General features: G+C 36.4%; 2 protein-coding genes and 1 long non-coding RNA gene across 5 annotated transcripts in view; 1 reads left to right on the plus strand and 2 right to left on the minus strand.

Annotated features, from left to right (window-relative positions):
- Positions 1-11,342, minus strand: part of LOC121245830 (beta-amylase 7) — a 13,140-nt gene extending 1,798 nt beyond the window's left edge. Inside the window, exons 1-9 of one of the 3 annotated variants that reach the window (XM_041143705.1) lie at positions 10,845-11,342; positions 10,428-10,503; positions 7,498-8,143; positions 5,513-5,800; positions 4,446-4,523; positions 4,054-4,257; positions 3,563-3,757; positions 1,398-1,562; positions 113-373 (exon numbers count right to left, since the gene is read on the minus strand). In XM_041143705.1, coding sequence (XP_040999639.1) covers positions 113-373; positions 1,398-1,562; positions 3,563-3,757; positions 4,054-4,257; positions 4,446-4,523; positions 5,513-5,800; positions 7,498-7,935 — 1,629 coding nt within the window. In that variant the 5' untranslated portion in view covers positions 7,936-8,143; positions 10,428-10,503; positions 10,845-11,342. Of the gene's footprint in view, positions 1-112; positions 374-1,397; positions 1,563-3,562; positions 3,758-4,053; positions 4,258-4,445; positions 4,524-5,512; positions 5,801-7,497; positions 8,144-10,427; positions 10,537-10,844 lie in introns of all 3 variants that reach the window. The other 2 variants (XM_041143704.1, XM_041143703.1) reach the window with 2 other exon arrangements.
- Positions 11,343-13,070: 1,728 nt separating this feature from the next.
- LOC121247250 (elicitor-responsive protein 3) lies at positions 13,071-14,236 on the plus strand. The gene is made up of 4 exons (XM_041145626.1): positions 13,071-13,137; positions 13,271-13,336; positions 13,423-13,561; positions 14,050-14,236. The coding sequence occupies exons 1-4, from the start codon at positions 13,071-13,073 to the stop codon at positions 14,234-14,236; spliced, it is 459 nt and encodes a 152-aa protein (XP_041001560.1).
- A 1,604-nt stretch (positions 14,237-15,840) lies between these two features.
- LOC121247050 lies at positions 15,841-17,078 on the minus strand. The gene is made up of 2 exons (XR_005937210.1): positions 16,040-17,078; positions 15,841-15,912 (listed from the first exon to the last, which is right to left on the minus strand). It is a non-coding gene; the product is annotated as an uncharacterized LOC121247050 (long non-coding RNA).
- Between the last annotated feature and the right edge of the window lie 1,168 nt (positions 17,079-18,246).

The following is an 18,246-nucleotide window of genomic DNA, read 5'->3' on the forward strand; positions in this document are numbered from 1 at the left end:
CCAAAACCCAATAAATATCACACACAGAAAATTTTAAATGCACTGTTTGATCTTAATGACTAAAAAAAGGCATCTTCCTGTAAAATAAGCAGACTTCAGAAAGGTAACTCACCTTTGCAGCAATACAGGTCCCCTCAAAAGCTAACTTTGCCAGGTGAAGTACACGATCACCATGATCAACCAAAACCTGAGAATACCATTTGAGGAAGAACCTTCCGTAGTAGCCATCATAATCACCTCCATCACAAAAGAAACCAGTTTCATGAGGCCTGGAATTATAGGAACCAGCATTATCTGGTCCTCTTGCCCATAACGAGTGTCCCCTAGCTTCTGCTGCCCTCTTCAGGCTTCTCAACAGGTACCTATCATAGCACTAGAAAATAAGGGAAAAATTATGACACTACTCAAGAACTAAAAACATGAATTCTCTAAAGAGATAATGGTGGCAATGAGTTGAGATGAATATCAAACAGTGAATTATATGGTTATCATATTCAATCGCAAATTTCTTATTCTGCACCCATGACTACAATACTTTGGAAATAAGCTCATTTCCTCGACTAAAAGGGCAGCCCATTAAAATAAACATTTATAACATGTTTTAAAACAACTTCCTGTCTGGAGCTCCATCTATCTATAAAGAAACCTAGCTGAACAGTAAATATGATTTTTTTTTTCAGAAGAAAATTTCTTTTTTATAAGTACAAGAAAATAACATTTAATTTTAAGAAAACCGATGCCACCTGGAAAAAGATATTTCTCAAACTATGATCATTTACATTGCACTGCAAGATTTTAAGTAATAGTAACTTTAAGCCTTTTTTTAATTTTTGATGATGTGGAACCTCACCAAGGCAGGACCCTTTGAATCCATCCTTGGGGAGTAAACTCAGGATGCACAAGCCCTCCAGTCAGAACCGTGTATATTATGTAATCCAGGAAAACTACTAACCTGCTCTAGGTTAGACTTGACTGGTTAAGTCATATTTTATTCCATCTTTTTATATGTAGTAAGCCATCTTTCATTACTATCAGCATTACAATCACCACTATTATGATCATTGCTAACCAAACAAAAATCTTAATTTTTTATTAGTAACAAAAGATCATTATTAATCAAACAAAAAGACCAATAACAGGGAAGATGCAACAAATCTCAAACAAATCTTGGGATGCCATCTGGCTAGGGGAAAAAACCATGCATGTGCCAAACAGTGAAGAGAGCAACTTGTGAATATGTTTTTTTTTTTAATCAGTAAATAAGAATTTTATTAAAATGGGCGAAGGCAAGTACACGGGACATATATAAGAGCAACTTGTGAATATGTACCAGCTAATGCCGCAAACATGGCAGACATATCTCTTAAAATATACAAAGAGAATCACCCAAGAGGTACCTGGAATTCACCAATACCAGGATATCTCCAACCATGCTTTACAGGAAAAGATGGGTAACGTAGCTCCCCACATGGTCCAAGTCCAACTTCAATTATGGAAATGATGCCATCCTCAAAGAACTCATTGAATTCTACCCGAAAGCTTCTCATGTAATCAAAGTAAACCTACACCATTTACCAAAGAATAAACCAATAAATCTTCTATGCTTGAGATTATAACTCATGGCGAAAAGTAATTCCCACACTGTTTTCTTCGACTTTCCTTTGAGGAAAAGTGCCAAGATTGTATCAGAGCTATGGTTTGGATATTAAAGAAGGTGAAAGAGAACTCCAAAGCATCTTTGGCTTCAATGAGCCTGGCACTTGAATGACAACATTTTTTTTTTCTGAGTAAGAAAATTTTATTAAAAGGAAAGAGGCATAGCCCAAGTACATAGGAAGTATCCGCGGTATAACCTAGCATCATCTAGAGACTAGAAATGGATACAAGCAAACTGTGGAAACTATCCTCATTACAATCAATAACTGAAGCCCAAGAAAAAGAGCGTCGAAAAAGAATCTTTTCTGCTCATCCAAAGAATGGTCCTGGTCTTCAAAACACCTACCATTCCTCTCCGTCCAAAGGCACCACATAATACAATGAGGAATCATTTTCCAAACCACAGCAACATGTATATTACCCTGAAGGCCCTTCCAACACCCAAACAATGAATGACAAAATATTTTAGTTTCCACTACTTTCTAGTCCAATTTTCCAGAATTTTCTGGCTCTTTTCTCTTTATTAACTAGGAGCTTATGTCGAACCAGTGTACTTTCTTTTTATGAACATTAATAAAACTTATATTACGTATTCGAAAGATGGTCACCTACTAATTCAAAAGATCTTCATGGGAACTTACGTCCTATGTTTTGGTTTCCTTAGCCTTGTGTTTTCTGGTATGTCCCCGTCTTTTACTTTCTTACTTCCCCAAAAGAAAAAACCAAGATTAAGGATGGAAACATTTGCTTTCAAATTATATGAAACATAATTTAATGTTTAAAGTCATTAGCCAAGTTTCACACTGGTCATACATTAGAAGTAGGGGTGAGCACCGACATAGTCGGAGTCGGATTCCCCTAAATCTGGCTCCGACTCCGACTTTGGAGCAGAGTTGGATTTGGGCTTTTTTTTTAGCTTCATATTTAGCCCATTTTTAAAAAAGAATTTTTTGTGGGCTTTCAAATTTTAGATTTTCCAAAAATTAAAAACTAAAACTAAATCATTCACTGCTAATTTACTTCTATACTAATATCTAACTTATTTTTATACTAGACTTATACTATATTGTCTAATTATATGTTATCATACTATAGTATTACATATTATTTCTAGTGTCTAATTACATGTTATTATTCTATAGTATTATGTGTTATCAACTTATTATATTAGACTTATTTCTATACTAGTGTCTAACTTATTTATAACTTATTTCTACACTAAACTTATTTCTAGTGTCTAATTACATGTTATTATACTTTAGTAAATTAGTATTATGTGTTATTAACTTATTATACCAGACTTTAGTTATTTTTATACTAGTGTCTAATTTATTTCTATACAAGACTTATACTATAGTGTCTAATTACATGTTATTATACTAATGTCTAACTTATTTCTAACTTAATCATATACTAGACTTTCTAGTGTTTAATTACATGTTATTATTATACTTCAGCAAATTAGTATTGTGTTATTAACTTATTATACTAGGCTTATTTCAATATTAGTGTCTAACTTATTTCTATACTTGATTATGCATAGTAGTAATACTATGATGTTTACATATATATACTAAACTATTATTAGTTTATTTATATTATAGTATAAGTATATTATTTTATAATAATTAGCTCATACTAGTATATTATCGAATTTAACTATATAAGTTCTAGTTATATAGCTATATAAATATACCAGTATAAATGATAAATATATAAATAAATAAATATTTTTATAACATATGTACAATATCGGAATCGGTCCAGCGACACCTTCAACTCCAACTCTTGAAAAATTAAGAAAATATCCGACTCCGACTCCGACAAAGTCAGATTTGGATCGGATTTTCGCTCAACCCTAACTAAAAGACAATCAAGCAATTTTAAAATTTAAAGAATGTAGTACCTCAATTGCAGTTCGACCCCTTAAAACCCGTTCCTTGTCTATTCCCCATGAGAGACATTCAGGATTGCGTCTTCCCTCTTTATCAGTGAAAAATATGTCGGGATTGCTTCGACCAATTTCTGCCACCCAATGTGGCAATGGAATACAAACATCATCACCAACATTGCCCCCACATTCATGAAATGACATCACGACCTGAATCAATCAGACACTTGAGATTTAGCAGTGGAATGAATATTCAGAAGAATTAACAAATTCGAGTACAAAGAAGTGACAAACATTAATTGCGTCTCAGGTATAAATCTGTAACTGTTTAACAAAATAGTGATAACAACACTCCATAACCTTAGTCCAGTCAGCTCAAAAACACAAGCAACATCAGCACCATATCAATCTAAACACTCAGCACTGTCCCCCATTGCGTGTACGCCACCATATCACACTGCACTAATGACACACCTGAGAACAGTTTTAATAGGTGTATGACTCACCTGTAACTTAAGCTTAAGCTCACGCACCATCTGAAAGAGTCTCTTGTAACCACTCCAGTTATACTCCCGAGGAGAATGTGCCTCTACTATGCCCCACCAGCAATCAACCACAACACCATCAATATTAATCGATTTCAACACCCTTAGCTCCTTTAGGAGATCATCTGGATCAACCAGCTCACACTTCATATTAATGACACCCAGCTGCATCAACAACGTGAGGCACAATTACAGAACTGACAGAAGCACTCAAACATGTATTTAGCAGTTATTTTTTATTCGAGAGTAATGTATGTACCATGTACATGGAGTAGAAATGTAAGGTGTTGAAGGACAGATAAATCAACACCTGATCTACAGTAACAGAGTAGGAATCGGAATAAACAACTTACTGGTAGCATCACATAAACAGGAACGCGAGTGGTTCCAGCAAAATTACGTTCAAGTAACTTCGAGGGTAGGTCAACAATCTATAAAAAGAATAGAAGAATGTTTAAAAACTTGAGAAATAAGGGAAAAAAAAAAAAAAAAAAAAAAAAAAAAAAAAAAAAGAGGAAAGGTACATGTCTAAAAGAACCATTTTATGTCAGATTCAACAAATCATCAAGAGTGTGAATAAATGTTACCTTCTTGAGATATTATTACGAGCATGAGCTAGCGTCTTCTTATAACTAATAAGACTTTATTAAAAGGAGCAATCCAAGTACACAAGAAGTATACAAATACACAAGGAGAAAAAGATATGAGAAAAGCATGAAAGTTAAGCCAGTTAAAGTCGATAGTGTCCGAAGGAGAGAATGTTGAAGAAGAAAGTTTTGAACTACTTCACCATCCATTCACAATTCTCAAAAACATCTATCATTCCTTTCCTTTGAAATACACAATGAGACAAGTAGGGACCATTTTCCATACCATTACGATTTGTGGGATGCCAGCTAGCTTTCTCCAAGAGTTAAAAAGGTCAATTATACTTCTGGTATGACCCAAGCCAAACCCACCCATATGAAAAAGTCACTCAACAGTGCATTGACAATCCCAAAATAGGGTAAAAATGAGCCATGTACTCCTCATTCCTCTTGCACAGGGGCACAAATCAACCACTATTTTCATGCCACAATTATTAGAAATATTGGAAGGTCATGCTGAATACAAGATATATGCATGATCTTTCCATGAAAGGGTAGATGTTTCCTGTGCTCGAGGTTTGGTGCATTATGCAAACAGAGGAGATGATACAATCTGATCAAATTACAGGTTGTATTGCTGCGTCTTGCTGGATGAGAGAATGTGCAAGTGCAATATATTAGTTTCCTTGGACATGATCTTTAATTAAAGAGTAGCACAAAACATCATGTTCAAGTTTTGAGACACAATATTTTTCTTTTCATGGAAAATACAATGGCACACTGATAGATGAGTATCTCATATTATATAACCCTAAGCAACTTAGACCTAGTACCTGCTTGTCATCAATGCTGTTAATGGAGCCACCAATAAGAGGATGATTTTCAATTGGTTCTCCCGCATCTCCCACCAGGGATGAAGTATGAGATCGAGCACTGGAAGATAGATCATAAGGTGATGAGCTTGGAATATAAACACCTTTCATACGACCTGTGTTGTACTCTACCGAGGACTGGTAACCAGAAGCGACTCCTCTAACGGAAGCAGATGGAGAGTGTTGTGACACCATTTGGGAAGGGGATGAAGTCACCACAGCAGCAGCACCACCGACAGGCCTTGAGCCCTGTCAAAGTAGAGGAGAAAACATTCCCAGTTTTGAGGTTTTCTGGAATTTGTTAGAAATGAGGATCACAGAAATGCAGGAGTTGAACCTCACCAAGTATATTAAGCAGGAAAATTATTTACTGTAGATCTAAGAACAGAGGATAAGTAAACGGTTCATAACACCTTATTTCATCAAATGTAAATTAATGGGAGAAAGTCAAATGTAACATAACCTTATGGTAAAGAATAATGTTTTTCTTATAGGTCATAATCTTTTTTTTCTAATATTAAAAGAAGAGTAGTGCTACATGTACTTATAGTTTTATTTACACTTTTACTTACAAGACTCATTTTGTTAGTTTTCTTTTGATATTCAAATTTTATGATTTTCAACATATCAATAACTGACATGTGGAGAAGTAAGTTTTTTGTAAGTTTTTTTTAAGTAAATTTAGCATTTTTCTTAAGAGAATCTCATGATTAAAAATGTCAATGATGAAATACTTCAATCTCCTTTGGGTTCTAATATTTTTCTTTTCATATTTAGCACTCTTATATTTACATAAAGCGTAATTTCAGTCAATCCGCCACTGATAGATTATTGTTTTTTTTATGATGAGAAATCCCAGAGACCATGCAAACACAACATGTCTTTAACCTGGCTAAATCCTGGACCGGTGTAACGTGTCCTCATCACATGGATCAGGTAAATCATCGACATTTCACCAATGGGACGTGGCCCCTAGAAATTGTTTGCACCCAAAGGTTCAAACCTTAGATCTGGAGCATACTTAGTAAGACCAAGGTCCTTACCACTTGTTTACACCCCTAGGGGTTACTGATAGATCATGTTTAATGAACTACTAAAATAATGTAAGATGTAAAACTATTTCATTAATAAGTTTCTACACTTTCTACCAGATCATGCTATATTTTATTTTATTTTTTTATTCTTCAAAAATGAAGTACAGTCTTAAATTTTTGGATGAAGACTTAACTGTTAAGATAGTGCCGTGACATATATTTTTCATCTATTTTAACATCCAAATCTTTACGAGAGCCGAATTACAAGTTATGTTTCAAACTTGGGTGCAAATGACAACTTGGGTAGCTTAGCGATCATATTGCAAAATGAATGATTGTTTAAGAGGGTAAAGTGTGATTTTCCCTAACTTTTTATAGTCAAAACTTACGAGGATGAGATCAACAATCTATACTTTTTGTTGCCAGAATCTTTTGACATGAACTGAAGTGCAGATTCACATCCCTTTTTTTTTTGCAAGGCAACAGGGTGGGGTTTCTAACCCTGGTTTTCCCAGTGAGAAACTGGGGCTGGCGCCACACAGGCCAAAGGCCACTGGCATAAAATTTTTTTAAAAATATATAATGGATATCAGCATAACTTTACCTAAATGCAGGGAAGGTTTGGGTATTCTACCCATATACTTAATACTAGAACTAGTCTAGCAAGGTTCTAATATCAAAAGAATTGACCACCCAATTAAAAAGCTACATTCTGAAAACCACATACATAAGATATGGCCAAATAGGGTAACAAGTGCGCACGAATACAACAAGGAAAAAAAGGTCATTTTAACAAACCTCAGCCTTATCATTGTTCTGTCTCTCTCATTACATAAAATACAACTCCAATCTGTACAATGTTGAGGAGAGAGAGAGAGAGAGAGAGAGAACTTTTTCTTGAGGGATAAGTACCTGAGATCTTGAAGGAAAGGTGGTTCCATCCGGAAGAACAACCCATCCAGCTTCCCTTGCCAAAGCTGCAATTACATCATTGATATCAGCCCTGACTCTAAGATTATAGTTGCCATGCCTCCGTAGCCCAGCCAAGATCCTTGCAGTAATCGCTCTCCTATGCCTCTCTCTTAGCTTGGTTCTCTCTTTCTCTTCCAGTGGCCTACACCTCCGAGTGCCTCCACCTGGGGTGCCCACTTGGTCTTGAGTTTGCTGGTTGTGGTGTTGAAACTGGTTATTACTACTACCAGTCACCATCCCACCAACCCCTACCATCACTGGTGCAGCATGCTTCTCTCCATTTTCTTCATCATCGTCCTCTTCTTTCACATCCATATCCATCTCCTCATCATCATCTTCTTCACTCGTACCAATCAATTTCTGCATGTCAGTCGCCATTATCTCCACTCCAATTTCAGCTCATCAGCAAGTATATTTTTAATACTTCTGCTGCAAAGCCTCCATTGCAACTCAACTTTTAACATTTGCAATGAGATTACTAGAAATGTTCAAAAACTGCAGCAACATAGTTGGAATAACTTTGTGCCAGGCAGATTCTATAGTTTTCTGGCAGCAACTGGGAACTTCAGATTAATCACATCTCAAACTACACGTGAAAAATATTCAGGAAAAAAACAAAAGTCATTCAGTTTCAGTGAAAATTTGTTGCAGAAGATATTTCACACAAAATCTATGCAATTCTGAAAATAAATACAAACGTCATAATAGTAATTAGTAATTACTACGAAGTCGAGAAGAGAGAATTTTGCTCATCTAACAGAATCGCACCAGGAAACTTCAGAAAGTTGAGGGTTTTCATGTTCTATTTTTCAACAAAAAAAAAAAAAAAAAACATAAAGAAAAGGCTTGCATTGTTCTCCTATCACAACGTTTTCAAACAAGCAAGCAAAGGGTAAAGACAGCTATTTTAAAAGAAAAATAAAACCCTTACAAGTCTCTTTCCTACCCTTGAAGTTCAGACTGAACAAACAGGACCAAACAAAACCCTTTTAAACCAGGATGCAAAGACTTTGCTCTACACTTCAAACGATGGGGGCCTAAGAGGACTCACAAACCCAATCCAAAGTATTGCGAAGCCCATGAGCTAGCAGCAGTTATGAAGAAGTAGCAGCATGTTGAATAATGAATATTGTAGATGGAGAAGTAGCAGTCTTGTAGATAAGGTGTTGGTTCATACGTCCACAGGGTAAGTGCAGTAGCAGTTAGCAGACAGTTAAATTGTTTGTGTATGCATTAAAGGTGTTTATGACTTTGTTTCTATATAAAGGGCTACGAAAGTAACGTGCAGGGTATGTGAAAAATCCTGAATTGTAATGTGGTCTTTCTCCAGCCCCAATTGGAGTGTTATTCAGTAGTTTCACTATCCAATCGGCATTTTTATATTTAGGACACATCATTTGGTATCAGAGCAACACTATGACCAAGGAAAGGATAGAGAAAGTAGAAATCAACATCAAGAGGAATGGAAGGCTGTTTGTCGATGGAGGTTGATGTCCAGAGTACAAACTCACGCACAGAGGGGATCAAGGCTTTATTGAAGGAGATTATGAGCATCTTGACACATACTCATGGTCACTCAAAGAAGCCACCTTCTTCCAATAACTCAGAATCGTCCTCATAAACAGTGAGTCACAAGGAGGATTCAAGCTCTCACACAGCCGTTCCAAAAGTACATCAAGATGGATTTTCCACTCTACTTAAGGGATAACAGGGAACTGCAGCAAACCAGTGTGTTGTCCTCGCTTCCTTTCATTTAGATGGTGAAGCGAATCAATGGTAGCAGTGGTTACAATGACAACATAAGAAGGAAGGAATGGAAGTCACTTGGGAAGCTTCTGAATGAGAACTCGAGGCCCAAGTTTGGGTCTACAGAGTACAAGAATTTTGAAGAAACTATTTCATATATTCAACCGCAAGGGACAGTGAGAGAGTTTCAACGAGACTTTGAAAGGCTTGCTGATTAAGATGTTAGTTGGCCTCAAAGAGCTTCAATTGGAGCTCTTGTTGGCAGTTTGAAGAAAGAAATTGTCGCAGAGGTGCAATCTGCCAGACCCAAGACTTTGAGGAATTGTTTGTGGTGGCTTGAATGGCGGACGAGAGGCTGTCCAGGAAGAAGCAGCAGGGAAAATCAGAAGCACAGAAGTTAATTTCCCCAACATAAACTGCAATTTCAGTGGCACAACCTATAAAATCCAACCCCTTGGGATGAAATGCAGTGGTGCTGAGAGAAGGGATTATGCTTGAGATTTCAGTTGAAATGAAAGATTCCACTTGGCCATCGGTGTAAAAACATCACAAGTCTGCATAATTGAACATGATCAAATATTGATTGAAGAAAACAGTGAAGAAAACTCTTGAAGACATACGTAAAGATGATCAGAAGCTAGAATGATAGGACTAAGAGGAGAAGCTGTAGGTATTATTGCGGGTCAAATTGGAGAGCCAGGCAAACTTTTCATACCGACGGAGTATTCACAGGGCAATACAGCAGAACATATACCCAAGTGGGGAACTGCATGTTGAATATTGTGATACGGTGTTTGTGCATATGCCAGTCGGGTTAGTGCAGGAGTAGTTATCATACAGTATGTGTGTATGCAGTCAAGGTGTTCGTGACTTTGTTTCTGTAAAAAAGGCTAGGATAGAAACGTGTAGGGTATGTGAAAATCCCAAACTGTTCATTGGTCTTTCTCCAGCCCCAATCGAAGTGTGTTATTCGGTATTTCCATTATCCAGCCGCTATTTTTATGTTCTGTATCCACCAAAATAGCTCATATCTTTCCATTCTCGGGCAACCATCATGAACTTCAAGATGACTAAAAATGCCCATAGAAAACGAAACACGCATTAACCAAGACAAAAGTACCTACAGAGAAAATGAAACACTTTTGTCCCCATAGCAGCTCCTAGCCTCTCAAAAGACAGGTTTCAGCATCCGAGTCGTCCCTGAAGGCCAAATCATATTGATCCTAATAAAAACTAAAATGACGATATCTTTCACGGTTATAATTTATGGGATCAAAAAAACAATAAATAAATAAATAACCCAGATTAAATGAGTGACTTCAGAAAGTTGAGCTTATCGTTCACTTTTCCATCAATTTATCACATACTAAACGGAGTTTCAGCTCAACTCTCTAACTGTACAATACCATAAAGCCAAAAAAAATGTAAAAGGAAAAGAAAATTCTATCTCCTACAAAAAACAAATAAAAAGACCGTTAACAAAAAAAAGAAACTTGTTTGCACCGTAAATTCATCTTCAAGTGCCAATATATCATAATTACCTTCTCATGTCAGCGTGAACACGGATAATCAAGTTCCAGCGACTCGACAAGCCGTTATTTCTCTATTTTTCTCCAAGAATTTCAACCTTTTAGTCATCAATCAAAGCTCAAATAGAGCACCCTCAACCAGATCCGCGTTCTTAACTCCAAAACCAAAACTTACGCAGAATTCACGGCCGAGAAGGTCGAATTCCGGCGACCGGCGTCCGGCGTGGTTTCAAACACAGAAGCCGGAGTTCGGAGAGATAAAAAAACGAGGGAGCGCTAGAGGCGTGGGATTATCCGGCGAGCACAGCGGTCAAGTCCGGCCGGTGAGAGAGAGTGAGTGAGAAAGCGTGCGAGCATGCGAGGGCTAGGGTTTCGCGCGTGTGCGGGGCGGAAGGCGAGCGTGTCTCTGTGCGAGTGTGTGAGGTTAGGGTTTGGCACGAACGAGGCGTGTGTATTAGCGAGGGAAAGCAAAGAGTACGGACGTGCGACCGGAAAGTGTCGCAAGTGTGAAGTGCACGAGATTTGGGGGGTATTGCTGCTGGAAGGCGGGGATCACGTGAGCCAGAGATTTGATGCTTTTCCGTTGTGCGGTAAGAACAACCATGCAAATGCAAATGCATGGGTTTTACGTGGTTTCTCGGATTGTTGTCCGAATTTGAGAATTTAAGGTGAAAGGACACGTTGATGTTGTGCTTGTGAATATAACTGTTATCGGACATTCTCAAACTATTTCATTATTTTTTATAAACAGTTCATTATTATTCTTAAATTATACACTATTATTTGTAAACAATTTCATATGATCTGAGATATTCTTAACATCTAAACAGAGTCTATATAAATATTTATATGACCTACTTAATATATCTATCAACAATCTTATATGACCTACTTAATATATCTATCAATATCAATCTTCTACCTGATGTCTTTAATATATCTAACAATAACTCCAAAAAATCTTCTTTGTTTTAACTTTACTTCAATTTGAACGACAAGTAGTTGATTGCTAATCAGCCCGTCTCTAATGTCATACATTAGGAATGAAAATCTCCCACAAAAATAAAATATAATTCAAATCACGCCCAACTTTTCAATCATTTATCTAATGTTTTATCTTTTTTGAAATTCACTTTGGTTGGATTTGGATAGAGTGATGCTTTCATCTTTCTATGCACAGATTGCATCAATTAGAGTGACAAACACAAAAATAAATAAAGTTAAATATTAAAATAGTCATCGTGGTTTGCTCTTTAAATATATTAATCCTTAAACTCTAATTTTGAAAATTTCTCTAAAAATTTAACTTTGATAAAATCAATCAATCTTTCCGTTAATAAATTATATGCGTGCAAACTTCATTATTCAATGTATCAGTCATAAGCCAATGGCCCAATGGCCTTCTAGCAGAATCCTGGAGCAATGTTATACAACCTTCACAACTTCCACACACCACATTTTTTTAAATTTTAATTTTTTTTTTAATTTTTTTTAAGTTTATTATTTTTAAATTAATTCAATTCTTCTATTTATTATTCATATATTAAATATTTGATAAAAAAATTAAAAATTAAAAAAAGTGTGGTGTGTGCAGATTGTGTGAATAGTAAGAGGTTGTGTAGATTTTTTCTATAATTAATTATGGTTGGGGGCTGAAAGTCCCCTAATTAATATGGTTGGTGTCCCTAAAATAATGCCTATGAAAAAAAAATAGGGGAGTCAAAAAATGTTGAAGGACAACATTTTCACAATGGCAGCTAGTTGTTCACTTTACAAGACCCACATGAAAAGAAAATTAATTTTTTAATAGTAAACTTCACTCTTTTTCAAAGAAACTGCACGATGCTTACGCACTTTATGACTGTATGTAACATTATTATTTTTCAAAACATGCTGTAAATATTAGGAAAAGAAAAACAGTGTATGAAAGCTTATTGTTTGAGTAAGCTAAGAAGAATCCTACTAAAACATACGGCATTGTCCTACAACAAATATCATTATGTTACTACTAAACACTTCTCATGAAGTTACGCTTTCAAGGCCATTAATAAGGCATTTCCTCTGATATATTGTACCTTAAAACCCTCACTGATGTAACCGTGTATTCAATGAACAAATGAAACTGCCATCATAGTTTCTTTCCCAATTAATACAGCATCGTAGAGACCTTTTTCAATGAGATCTCATGCTCTCGTTTTGTTTCTCTTCACACTCCACAAAACACACACACACACACAAATGAGAGGAGGCATCCTTGAAGTGCTTCTTGTTAATGCTAAAGGCATTAGACACACAAAACTTATTGGTATAATTCCTTCTCTTCTTACTGTCTTTGTGCAAAGAATGCTGCATTTTTTGTTCTGTCATTTTTCCTCCTATCAAAGACAACATCCATTTTAGGAATCACTAACAGTTTGAATTTGATCATATCATCATAGGAACCCGATCGTATTATGTCATTATCGAATGTGGAACTCAAGTACATAGAAGCAAAGTATCATCAGGTTTAGCTCATGCTGTTGTTTTCCAATATGTTGCTGTACTCATGGAAACCAAATGCTAGTCCTATTAACAAAGTTTCATTGTGCAGGTGAAGATGATAAGGCTTGGTGGAATGAAAAATTCCTATTTGAGCTCCCTTTGTCTGATTGGAAAAACTTGACACATCTCAAAATAAGAATCATGGACACAGAATTCCTCACAGACAGTGCATTTATTGGTGAAACAATGTAATGTCTTTCCCTTCAGCCATACGAGATTTATTATACTAGAATTGATGCTATGTTTTTGCTTCCCCTGAGAGTATGTTCTAGAATTAAACCTTTTATGAGCCAAGAGTAGTAAATATAAGGAGTGTTCTTCTAAAATTGGTATGGATATGAACCCTAGGGGTTGGCTCAAGTAGAAAAGGCCTTGGATTTGAGAGTATGCTCCCTCAGATCTAAGGTTCAAATCCCCTTAGGTACAAACAATCTCTAGGGGTCATTAGACTGTGAGATTTTCCCCTTGAGTTACCCCAGGTACACTTGCAGAAAATTCCTTGCCGAGGGCCTGTGCACCCCCGGGATTAGTTGGAACGTTGTTCCTGGACACCCGATGCTAATAAAAAAACAAAAAAATGGTATGGACATGATGACTAACATGGTGAACAATCCAAATTTCTTTTAAGTTTCTCCAAAAGATTAATCTATTGTGTTTGATCCAATTTGCATTGCAGGATTTACCTTGGTGGAATAGTTCTAGAGGGAGCCGAAAGAGACTTTATAGAAATAAAACCGGCTCCATATAATGTGGTGCTTGAAGATGATACCTACGAAGGACAGATAAAGATTGGGATTAAGTTCATTGTGAATGTAAGAATTAATCGCAATAGATTAAAGTCTCATCCTAATTCTTGTCGTTGATTTTGCATAATTAAGCAGCCACTACCTTTTGCAGGAAGAAGTAAATGTAGTAGAGTCAAGAGATAACATTGAAGAGGAAAACGAACCAACAAAATCCATATGTAGCACCCTTGTCAAATTATGGAGAACTTCAAGGGGAAGCTCTTGTTTTTCTTAAACAAAAGGACTCCAACAGTAAGCAGAAAAATTAGATGAATCGTATAGATGGTTTGATGGGGAGATTAATCGAAGCAATATCAAGCAAATGTTTTTTTTTTTTTTCCATTTTCTTATATGTTCTTTTACATTTGATTATTGTATCAAACGTTGCCAATCATGTTCGAAGTTGGTATTAGCATATTTCAAGCATGTTGGAAGTTTTAGGTAGTTTTTACTTTGTGGCTCTCTCTTTCTCTCTTCCTCTCTCCAAATGTATTTAATATAACAAGAACGGGTATCAGCTCCAAAGTTCTCTAGTACAATGGCATCTTTTTTTTTTTTTTTTTTATAACGTCCTATTTGGATACAGAAACACTCTTAACCTATCTTATCTCATCTTATCATTATAATTTTTCCAAATTCTCATACAAAATATAATAAACAACTCAACTTTTTCAAATCTCATAACAATAATAATATTAAAAAATAATATTCGAACAATATTTTATTCAACTCATCTCATCTTACTATCCAAACGAGCCCTAACTAAAATGGCATCTTTGAAAGAGAGGATAATGTTTTATCTCATCTCCAACATAACATAAAGGGGATGCCAAGTCCTGAAGTAGGTGCGGACTCAACATAACAATATTTTATCCCTTAGAAGGGAGTATCCCAAGAGCAGAGCAGCTTCTGTTGTGCCTGTCATGAATTTTCAATTTCCAGAACTTTTTCCAATCTAACGTTCATCGAGCTGAGGTCGAAAATTTAGCGTTTGACATAGAAAGTTTGCAAAAACAAAGCACCACTTGGGTAAAATTCTTCACCCAAGTATACTCATAATGTCACTTTGGAAAGCAAAATCAATAGCGTGAAAAGCAAAGTAGAACACACGTTGTGTACTATCGAAGTCTATCCAAAGGGGGCTAAAATAATAGGACGAAAGTGACATTTCCACTTCAAATAATAGGAGCCAAGAAGCCTCAGACAGCTCTGAATCCTCACTCAAACCTACAAGGAGGTTACTATCAGGATCCCATGTGAGAGAGAGAAAGCTGAGTTCTCTAACAGCAAAAACAACTCAGCTCCTAAACCTAGATGTTCATATAGCGCATATTTGGAATGCATTTTTAAGAATTGAAACGAGGCCCAAAGGTCCAGAACTAGAAGGAATTCCATATTCGGTTTTCTCAAATTAGAATCAACACCACAGGAAAAGTAAAAGAAAAGGAGGAGAATGTACACTCAATAGGAGCATGGACAGTTTGCTTAAGCAGTGCACAATGCACTTCGAACCACCCAAAAAAATAAAGATAGATAAAATTACAACGTTCTAGATGCAATTCATTCCACCAGTTATTGATTTATTTATAGTATAATCAACAGTGCTGAGCTGAAATTACAACAATCATAAACAACCTAGGCATTATTCCACTTCTAAGCTCAAAGCAAAGTGATGAACCCACCAATTACTACTACACTTTCTCTAGTCCAATTGGACTCAAAATGTGCTGTTTCTTTGTTTGTAAAGCATTCTCCTAAAAGAAAGCCAGCAAAATCAAGACGAATTCATGTGTAAGTATAAAAATGAATCAGAAAAGATCAACAGCCACCACTAAGAAAAGCAATGGATTCCATGCCCATAAGTGCAAGTGAGAGCAAAACCTGGTCAGAGTGATGTTCAGAGAAGAGAAAACCCCAGGTTCCTGGGATGAAGCTCAAAGCTGTATGGCATAGCTGCAGAGTCATGAGTTCTATGCTCTACATTAGCACAGCTATTGTTTCAAAAACAGAGAACCAATAGAAAGAGATTAACTTTGCAAGAACGAGGTGTTAATGAGCAAATATGATCTCAAAGTGTACCAAAGCATTAATCCCAAATAAATGGCAACTAATAGGATTGAAATGGCAACCAATACCAAGCTGAACATTTCAAGATTTTTTACTCCATACAGAAGAGGTCCAACATACCTGGGATCTCTCCAAAATACTAAAGTAAGGCTCCACGTTGAGCTCTTCTTTAAATTAACGGGTAAAATTGACTTCAAACCCAGTGCCCACTCCACCCCTCTACAGGCCTTCATATTATAAAAGTAAATTTAAAAAACTCTTGATAATACTGACCGTAAAGACATTCATCTGTTTTATTACAAGTCATACTTTAAATGCAAAATTGACCATAAACAGCCCAGTGCCCTATGGAGATCCATTACTGCATCAAAACTATCATACACGGACAGTATATGAATCGTCCATCAAAGATGACACTCCCCAAATTTAATTTTATATTCAAACTAGCTGATTTATGAAAAGCACATCACAATACGAGTTCTAAGGATATGATGAGCACAACAAACCCACCAAGGGAAAATAAATATCAAATAAGTACTAATAATAGCAGTTTTAAAGCACAGCTTTTATGAGGGTAAGTCCAGAAAAGCACCAGAGATAACAGCAATAATAAGTAAACATGAACTACAGGAAAAATGAGCTTAAGTTCCAGACCCTTCCTTTCAAAATTACAGCAATATATTTGCACAAAAAATTGTACAGCCATATGTTCATAGTGTTTGCCATTCTGTCAGATGCATCCACAGATTGGCATTTTACTTCTTTGAATACTCAGACAACTCAAAATCGTTCTGAACAAAAGCATTCAAAATACTTCTCAGTTCCATAAAGATTGTTCACATTGAAAAGGCACAAATATATTTTTTTTTTTTATCAGTAAAAAGAGAGATATTATATATATGAATGAAATAAACATAGTCCTTGTACACAGGACGTATACAAAGGAACTCCTAAAAACATTCTAGAAGCGATAAATTAAAGACAAGAAATTGTCCCCATGTAATACAATAGTGGAAAACCAACACATTAGAGTGTGGAGAAAAAAATTCTTCAACTCAGTACTTGTGCGTTCCTTATCTTCAAAACAACGTGCGTTCCTTTCCGTCCAAATACATCACATAATACACAACGGAATCATCTTCCACACTGCTGCCACTTGTTTGCAACCTTGCAACTTTGACCAACATCCCAACAAATCCACCACCCTCATAGGCATAACCCAGGCAACATCAACCCTCAGAAAGATCTCATCCCACAACACTCTTATTACCTCACAGTGTAGTAATAGATGGTCCACAGATTCTCCATTCTTCTTACACAAGTAGCACCAGTCCAATACTACACATCCTCTCTTCCTTAAGTTGTCTGTGGTCAATATCTTCCCAAGAGCTGCACTCCAAACGAAGAAAGCTACTCTAGGGGGCACACGAGACCTCCAAATATTCTTCCAAGGGAACGGAGTAGTCTCAAGTTGTGTTGTCAAGATGCTATAATACGCCTTGACTGTACATAACTTATGGTTATTAGACCTCCACTTCAAACTATCTCGCTGTGTCAATGAGTTCTTCGTTGAATATAATAAGCTGAAAAATTCTGAAACAATAGATAATTCCCAATCATGGAAATCCCTATTAAAAAGAATATTCCACATATGCACACCATGAGAGAATATACGCACGTCAGCCACTGAAACTTCCCTATCAGCTGCAATACGGTATAAAGTCGGAAAAACCCTTTCCAAAGCCTGGACTCCACACCACACATCCCTCCAAAATCTGATGCGACTGCCCTCACCAACTGCAAAGCGAATTTGATTTACAAAACATGACCACCCCTTCCTTATATACTTCCATAAACCCACCCCATAGCCCCCACTTACTTCCTTAGAGCACCAACCACCCCAAGCGACACCATGTCAAGCATCAATAGTGTCCCTCCACAATGACCCCCCTTCCGAATGATATCTCCATAGCCATTTTCCCAATAAAGCTTTGTTGAAAGTTCTCAAATTACAAACACCC

The sequence above is a fragment of the Juglans microcarpa x Juglans regia genome, chromosome 1S (assembly GCF_004785595.1).
Source record: "Juglans microcarpa x Juglans regia isolate MS1-56 chromosome 1S, Jm3101_v1.0, whole genome shotgun sequence".
Taxonomy (NCBI): Eukaryota; Viridiplantae; Streptophyta; class Magnoliopsida; order Fagales; family Juglandaceae; genus Juglans; species Juglans microcarpa x Juglans regia.